Source organism: Rhinolophus sinicus, linkage group LG12, assembly GCF_036562045.2.
Source record: "Rhinolophus sinicus isolate RSC01 linkage group LG12, ASM3656204v1, whole genome shotgun sequence".
In the NCBI taxonomy this organism is placed as follows: Eukaryota; Metazoa; Chordata; class Mammalia; order Chiroptera; family Rhinolophidae; genus Rhinolophus; species Rhinolophus sinicus.
The window spans coordinates 262,034-270,195 of NC_133761.1; the positions used below are offsets into that span (position 1 = coordinate 262,034).

At 62.8% G+C, this 8,162-nt stretch overlaps 1 protein-coding gene across 2 annotated transcripts; it reads left to right on the forward strand.

Moving 5' to 3' along the window:
- Positions 1 to 590: 590 nt before the first annotated feature.
- SLC39A4 (solute carrier family 39 member 4) lies at positions 591 to 7,315 on the forward strand. Of its 2 annotated transcripts, XM_074316555.1 has the most exons (13): positions 2,002 to 2,290; positions 2,995 to 3,322; positions 3,763 to 4,047; positions 4,404 to 4,599; positions 4,723 to 4,874; positions 4,961 to 5,132; positions 5,453 to 5,625; positions 5,779 to 5,934; positions 6,010 to 6,126; positions 6,318 to 6,372; positions 6,463 to 6,615; positions 6,740 to 6,927; positions 7,016 to 7,315. In XM_074316555.1, the coding sequence occupies exons 1-13, from the start codon at positions 2,274 to 2,276 to the stop codon at positions 7,142 to 7,144; spliced, it is 2,121 nt and encodes a 706-aa protein (XP_074172656.1). In that variant the 5' UTR covers positions 2,002 to 2,273; the 3' UTR covers positions 7,145 to 7,315. The 2 variants fall into 2 exon arrangements, with proteins under 2 accessions (XP_074172657.1, XP_074172656.1); XM_074316556.1 differs by lacking the exons at positions 2,002 to 2,290; positions 2,995 to 3,322 and adding an exon at positions 591 to 671.
- The last annotated feature ends 847 nt before the right edge of the window (positions 7,316 to 8,162 follow it).

Below are 8,162 nucleotides of genomic sequence, written 5' to 3' on the forward strand. Positions count from 1 at the left end.
CCAGAGGCAGTGAAGGGAGGCACATATGTTTTCTCAGTGTGATGGACGGGGAGGTGCCGTTTCACGTGGGGAGGTCCAGGACAGCCTCAGCATTGAGCAGAAGGACAGGGGAGAGTGAGCCAGACCCCTCAGAGCTGGACGTAGGTGGGGAGTGAGGGCCAGGGGCCAGCAGGGGACTGGCAGGTGAGGTAAGGACTTGGGACGGTCCTCAGGAGCCCTGGGTGCCAGCTGGGGGCTTGGAGCCGGGGTGTGCCCCATCTTGCTTGTGTTTTACGAGGGAACGGTAGCAGAGACAGGGTGACTGGTGGGTCCCAGCCAGGGCTGAGCAGGGGGGGTGATGAGGGAGTGTCAGGTTCTGGGTGTGGGCTGTTTCACAACACGTCCACAGTGTTTGCTTGTAGGCTGAAAGTGGAGAGGGGACTCCAGGATTGCACCACGGTTGGCGCCTGAGCCACTAGACAGGCTGGAGGGGAGCAGGGCTCCTGTGACAAGGTGACCAGAGCCCACTTTGCACGGCTGGCCTTGCCTCTGACTGTCCAGGGGAGCTGTCAGGTGGGTGGCTAGACATCAGAGGAAGCCATTCCAGAGGGACGTGTACAGGATGAAGGCTCAGTGTCTCCAGTGCAAAAGCCTGCTATCAGGTGCCAGTAATTCTACCCAAGATGTCCAAGGTCAGTGCAGCTGCACTTGTAGACGGGCTAGGAAGGCCAGCGAAGGAGCTAGAGGGGCCCAGGCAGATGGATCAGGGAAAGCACCCTTGTGTCTGGCCTGTGGGGCTTTCAGTGAACTTGATAGGAGTGTGAGGCTTGAGGGGAACCTGAGAGAGGCTGCCAGTGCACCCCAGTCGCACTATCTGGGGCAGTGGAAGGGGCAGAGGACCAGGGAGGGTTGTTTCGGTCTTTTTATTTTGATAAAATCTATAAAACATAAAATGTGCCTTTTTAAGTGCAGTGGCATTCAGCACATTGATGTCCTTGTGCCACTATTGCAGCCATCCGTCTCCAGAAGCCCTTTCATCTTCCCAAACTGGGAGTCTCCCCATTAAATTCCCATTTCCCCTCTCCCAGCTGCTGTACCCACCATTTTACTTCCTGCCCCTAGATGTGTACTAAGTGCCTCATGTAAGTGGAATCACACAGAATTTGTCTTTTTGTGACTGACATGTCACAAAAAAAGCATAATGTCCTCAAGTTTCATCCAAGGCTGACCTGAGACCTGGGCAGGGTGTTGGCCGGCTCCCTGGGGCCTGCCCCTCCCCCAGGTGCCAGCTAGGCAGAGACAAGCCTGAGGGGTCAAAGGCCAGAGGGAGCAGCAGGCTTATTTCACTTGATATAAGGAACTCAAGGCTCATGCGTGTTGTAGTGAGTGCCAGGATCTCCTTTTCAAGGCTGAATAATGCTCCCCTGTGTGGCTGGACCATGTTGTATTTATCCCTCATCTGTGATGGACACTGAGTTGTTTCCACATTTTGGCAGCTGTGAATAATGCTGCTGTGAGCACAGGTGTGTGTGTGAAGACAGCAGTGATTGCGATGTGCTTACTAAATGATGGGATGACGCAGGATGGGGCTTAGCACCCAGAGGGCAGCCCAGCACCAAGCAGGGGGCGGGCAGATGTGCAGGGAGGAGGCCATCGGCCGACAGCGGAGGAAAGTGGACAAGCACTGAAGTCCACTGGGGCCCGAGGGCACTGCCAGCATGTACCAGGCCTTCAAGGGCTCAGGAAGGGCTGGAAGGCTGGGCTGAGACCTTTGCCTGGAACTAACAGGCTCTTGAGCAGTGGGTGGGTGGCCTGTGGCTGCAGCCTGGTCCTCGGCCTGGCACGGTGGGGGAGGAAAAAGGCCAATTTGGGCTCAGCCTTCAGAACTGTGTGAAAAGGTGCCTGAATCTCTCCAGCTTCCCTCCCCGTTGACCCAAGGGCCCAGGAATCATCTGAATCCCCCCAAGCCCCCCACCCGGCTCTTCAGCAGGCTCTTCCTGTCCCTTCCCCTGCCCCACCCCCAGAGTTTACACTGTGGTACCTTCCGGTGTTTGTTCGAGCTGGGCAAGAGAAAGAACTTGACCCCAGGCTCAGGACACTGTCCTTAGCCTGATACCCTGTCCTGTGTGTCACAGGCCACTGGGGACAGAATTTTCGGACCTAGGCTTTCTGCTCCCCTGGCGCTTCTTCTCCTCACCCCAACCATACACCACAGGGCTCAGGGTCAGGGGTCGGTTCAACAGGGGGGCTGCCCAGAGGCTTCCTCCAGAAGGCAAAGCTACCCCCTCCCCCAGATGCCAGCTAGGCAGAGGTAAGGCTGAGGGGTCAAAGGCCAGAGAGAGCAGCAGGGAGGGGCAGGGCAGGGCTGGGAGCCACACCCCAGAGCCCCTCCCTAGGTGGCCCGTGGAGGAGTACTTAGGTTCCCCGTAGGGCTTTGGCCATTTCCTGGGGAATTTTCCCTGGAGGGTTTGGAGAGGGGAGAGTGACTCAGCCAGTACCTTATCTGTTCCCTCAAGACTCCAGCCCACCCCCACCACAGAGACCACAGCCCAGGACCCAGGGAGGTGCCCCTGGAAGGGCCTTGGGGCTCTCAGGTGGAATGTCTGGGAATGGTGGAATGCAAGCAGTTCTGTCCTTGGGGACCACCCCTGGAGAGAGGGCTGCCTGAGGCGATACCCCAGGCCCTTGGAAGAGTGGATGGGTGGCTGTGCCCTGCAACTCTGGGGGCAGCAGGCAGCCCAGGGGATGCCCAGGCCGCCCAGTCCAGGGGAGGTTACCAGCCCTTGGCCCCTGCAGGCAACAGTTCCTGGATTTGGGGAGGATCTGCTGCTGGAATGGTTAGGCCCCTGGCAGACAATCACAGCTCAGCAGGAAATACCTGGGAGAGGTCCTTACCTCGCCCGCCCACCCACCCACCCCTCCAGCCCCAAGAAGCTATGCACCCCCGCAGGCACTGGTTCCTTGTTTTGGGGAGGACCTGCCCCTGGAATGGTTAACCTGCGACTCCTGTGACAGCCAATCACAGAGTCCAGCAGGAAATACCTGGGAGAGAGCCTCGTGCCTAGCCCCAGTCTGGCCCCAGGCAGCCGTCTTCCCGCAGCCAGCCCTCTGTGCTCAGCCTCTCCAGAGCACCGTGCTCCGTGGCCTCAGTATGGCAGTCCTGGCCTGGCGCGAGCTGGGGCTGCTGCTGGTGGTACTGGTGGTGACCGTGACCGTGGCCCAGCCTGTTCATCTGCTGACTTCGCTGTCATTGGGCCAGGGCACTCTGGACCGCGTGGCTCTGGGCAGCCTGTTAAATACACTGGCGGCCCGTGTGCACTGCACCCCAGGGCCGTGTGGAAAGGTAAGTGCCCCACCCGACAGGTCCCCCAGCCCTGGCCCAGCCCTGCCCGCTCCACCCTAAGGGCTGGAAGCACAGGGTTTGGGCAAACTCCAGGAGGCGGGCAGAGGCCAAGCAGCCCGGCGACATGGCCCTGCCCGCAGCCGCAAGCCCAGAGCACAGACAGGCCTGCCCTGCCTGGGGTGGGGGGGCCATGCTGGGGACACACAGCTCCAGGATCACAGGGTCACCTTCACTGGCAGCCCCCAGGCCATGAAACTAGCAGTGGTTCCAGGAAGAAACCACCCCAGGAAGGTGGCGACCCCTGCCTGGGACCCCCTGTGTGTGTGCACTCATGTTATGGAGGAGAGTGAGAGCAGAGTGAGAGTGGGTGATGGGAGGATGTGGGGGTAAGAGGTGTGTGTGGCCCCTGCAGGGCCCTGCCCACCTGTCTCTGCCCACAGTGTCTGTCTGTGGATGACCTCCTGGCCCTGGGCAGGCCTGAGAAGCCAGGGCTGTCCCCGGGGCCAGTCCTAGAGCCCCGAGACATCGCCCGCCTCAGTGCTGCTGCCGCCCTCTACCTCAGCGACCCTGAGGGCACGTGTGAGGATGTGCGAACTGGCCGCTTGGCCTCCCATGCTGACCATCTCCTGGCCCTGCTTGAGGGCCCCAAGGCCCTGATCCCACGCCTGAGCAGGCTGGTGCAGGGGATTCAGACCCAGACCACTGGCCGGCCCACTGCAGACGAGGTGAGGGCCCGGGCAGGTCAGCCAGCAGGAGTGGGTGAGGAGGACCCAAGGGAGGCGGAGAGGAAGGGGCCCACTCGGGGATGGGCCTGGCTGTGGTGAGTGGAACAGCCTGCCAGGCCTTGCTGGGTGCCTTGGGGAGTCTGGGGACACACAGGAGGGTGGGCTGGGCTGGGGGGGGGTCACAATGGATGTTCACCACCCAGCTGAGCAGGGAGTGCGGGCAACCCTGGAGGGGCCCTCACCTGGTGGGCAGGGGCTGAGAGGCATCTAGGGTGCGAGGGCACGAGAGGTGATGGCCAAACTGGAGGCCAGGAAGGCCATGCTTTGGGTGGGGCTGAAGCTCAGCTCCCCCCCAGGCCTGTGTGGACCTGCCGCAGCTGCTGGAGGAGGCGGCGGCGGTGGGGACTCCTGGCAGCCCCGGCCCCGTGCTGGCCGCCCTGCTGGACCATGTTGGGAGTGGGTCCTGCTTCCATGCCCTGCCGACCCCCCAGTACTTTGTGGACTTCGTGTTCCGGCAGCACCACGGTGACACCCCCAACATCACACTGGCCGGTGAGGCCTGGGCTGGGCCACTAAGTAGGGCATGCCCCGAGCCCCTGGGCAGGGCAGGGCAGGGCAGGGCAGGGCAGGGTCAGCTGGAGCCCACACAGACTGTGCTTCTGTCTTCTCTGTCAGAGCTGGCAGCCTTGATGCAGCGCCTGGGGGTGGGCAGAGTGACCGAGACCTACGGTGCCCACAGTGACCACCATCTTCTGGGAAAGAGGGCTGACCACCAGGGCTCTGCCCTCCCCACCACCCCAAACAGCAACTCCAGTGTGTGGGACACGGTGAGTACCATGAGCCATGGTCCTGGGGAGAGCTGGGGTCCCACGGGCCCGCTCAGGTCCCTGACCTCCAGTCCTGCCACCCCCAGGTGTGCCTAGGTGCCAGGGATGTGATGGCTGTGTATGGGCTGTCTGAGCAGACTGGGGTGAGCCCAGAGGCCTGGACCCAACTGAGCCCTGCCCTGCTTCAGCAGCAACTGAGTGGGGCCTGCAGTCCCCAGTCCAATCATCCTGCCCAAGACCAGCTCAGCCAGGCGGAGAGTGAGTGCCCGCCTCCCCAGCCTGCCTGCCTGTGCCAGGGGTGCTGGGGCTGACAGGGAGAGCCAGTGGATGCTGGGCTAGGGGAGAGGTGGGGAGAGCTGGGTCTGGGAGTGGTGAGAGAAGGGGGCACTGGAGTAGAAGGATCAAGGGAAGTGTGGGGGCCTGGGAGAAGGACCCAGCTTTGAGGCCCAGGGGTAGCGTGAGCAGAGGCCTGGCCCGCAACTGGTGAGTTCTGGCTCACTCCCGGACCCAGTAGATGCCCTCCCTGGGAAGGCTGAGAGGGAGGCCCTCACCTGGGCCCTTGTTGCCCCACCACGCAGAGTACCTGTACAGCTCGCTGGCCACGCTGCTCATTTGCCTCTGCTCGGTTTGCGGCCTCCTACTTCTCATCTGCACTGCCTGCAGCACTGCTGCCCGTTACGTCATCCAGGCCTTCCTGGGCATGGCCATGGGTGCCCTCACCGGAGACGCCCTCCTGCACTTGATGCCCAAGGTGGGCCCCAGCCCCTAGGTCTTCCTGCCCCCAACCCCCAGGGGCTCCATTGCCCCGCCCTCCTGTGGCCCTTCAGCCACCCCTAGGCCCTCCCTTTCATCTGTGGCGGGGAGACCCCGGGGCACCCAGCCCAGCGCCCCCTGCCCCTCCAAGGTTCTAGGGCTGCACCAGCACGGGGGGCACGGCGAGCATGGAATGAACTGCCACAGCCCTCAGCACGTCTGGCGCCTGGTGGTCGTGCTCGGCGGCCTGTACGCCTTCTTCCTGTTCGAGAAACTTGTTGATCTCTTGCTGCCCCTGGACCCAGAGGTCAGGCACATGAGGGCTGGACAGGGTGGGTGGACGCGGAGGAGGCATGGAGGGCCCTGAGCCGCTGTCCCGCAGGACCCAAAGGACGAGCCTCGCAGCCACGGAGGCCACAGCCATGGCATGTCCCTGCAGTTAGCACCCAGGGAACTGCGGCCTCCCAAGCAGCCCCACGAAGGCTCCCGCGCAGACCTGGTGAGCTGCCCCGCCGGGACGTCCCCTCCCACACGGAGCCCCCTCCACATGGACCCTTTCCAGAACCTACACTTCCAGCCCCCACCCCAGCGCTTCCGTCCTGCTGGCCTCTGAGGCTGATCTGTGGCCCAGCACCTCCCCACGCCTTCCCCGCCCCGGCCCACGGGCTCATCCACTGGAAACCCCTGCAGGTGGCGGAGGAGAGCCCTGAGCTGCTGAGCCCGGAGCCCCGGAGACAGAGCCCCGGTGAGTCCTGGGAGGGCCCCCGGAAAGGTTGGGGGCTAGGGGTTTGGCAGCGGCCTGACTGAGGCCGACCCACGCCCGCTGCGCCCGCAGAGCTGAGGCTGCTGCCCTACATGATCACCCTGGGCGACGGCCTGCACAACTTTGCCGACGGGCTGGCGGTGGGCGCCGCCTTCACATCCTCCTGGAAGACCGGGCTAGCCACCTCGCTGGCCGTGTTCTGCCACGAGGTGCCCCACGAGCTGGGTGAGCTGCGCGGGGCCGGCCTACTGGGCGGGACCCGCCGGGGATGTGGCGAGCAGAGCGGGGCGGGGGCGGGGGCTGGGCAAGGGGCGGGGCTCTCGGCCTGACCCCATTCCTCCCGCCCCAGGGGACTTCGCAGCCTTGTTGCACGCCGGACTGTCGGTGCCCCGGGCGCTGCTGCTGAACTTGGTGTCGGCGCTCACGGCCTTTGCCGGCCTCTACGTAGCGCTCGCGCTCGGCGTCGGCGAGGAGAGCGAGGCCTGGATCCTGGCGGTCGCCATCGGCCTCTTCCTCTACGTGGCGCTCTGTGACATGGTCAGGCCGGAGGGCGCGGAGGGGGCTGCTGTGGTGGGAAGCTGAGCAAGGACGCTGAGCTCGCCACTGACACAGCTCACCTCCTCAGCTCCCCGCCATGCTCAAGGTGCGGGATCCCCGGCCCTGGCTCCTTTTCCTGGTGCAAAACGTGGGCCTACTGGGCGGCTGGGCCGTCCTGCTGCTGCTGTCGCTGTATGAGGACAACATCACCCTCTGATGGCACCTCCGCCCTACTCTCGGGACCTGACTCCTTCCTGGCTCTGCGCTGTCTCAGCCCTTTGGACCTGAACCTAAAGCCGAGTACCTGAAGAGCCCCCAGGCCTCTGAGAGTCTCCCCGCCCCCACACCCTAGGAACACAGCTTCAATAAAGACATTCCTGCCCTTGGAGCCCAGCTTGCTGTTCCTACTGGGAGGGAAGGGTCTCCCACCAAAGAGGAGGAGGAGTGAGGCAGTGCCTGGAGCCCTGACAAGGAGCCAACAGAGCTGCAGTGCTTGGGCTTCCAGGCAGCCAACCCCAGCCTGGCCCATCCTCCAGCCCCTCACCCTCCCACCCAGGCGATTCCACTAACAGCCTCCCTTCACCTCAGTGGGGAAGAGGATCCGCCAGGCGAGCCAACCTCTGCCATCCACCGCTGGCCCTGCCACCTCCCAGCCCCTTTGCTCACCCTCTCCTCTCTTCTGTCTGGGTTGGAGCTGCACCCTACCCTCTGCTGCCCTCCCCAGGACTGTGCTGCAGGGTCTCTGGCTCTCTCCGCACTGACCACCACTCTACCAGACGAGTTCTCATTCATTTGTCATTCATTTGTTAGGGCACTCGCCATTTGCCAGGCTCCAGTCTCATGGTGCTGTGGGCACTGACTTGTTCAGTTGTCACCGATGCCCTGTGATGTGGGCACCGTGAGTGTCCATCTGACATAGACGCTGATGTTATTTAGTGTTTGCCTTCTCTAGCACATACTCACGGTTCTGGCAACAGGACTTCTTAGGACTCTTGAAGGGGGTTGATGTGGCGCAGGGGTCACACACCTGCCTGGGCATCCAAGTGGTGCCTTTGTGTGTTGCTCCACAGTTCAGACGCGGAGCCTTGTTGCTGACGTGAGCAAGTGGGCCAATTTGGGTGAAACACACATTTATATGCCATTTTCTTGGGTGTGACCATACTTTCTCTTTTTTTTTCACTTCCACCTCCCTTTCCCCCACTCCGGTTCACGCCGTTGTTTCTCAGTCTAGTTGT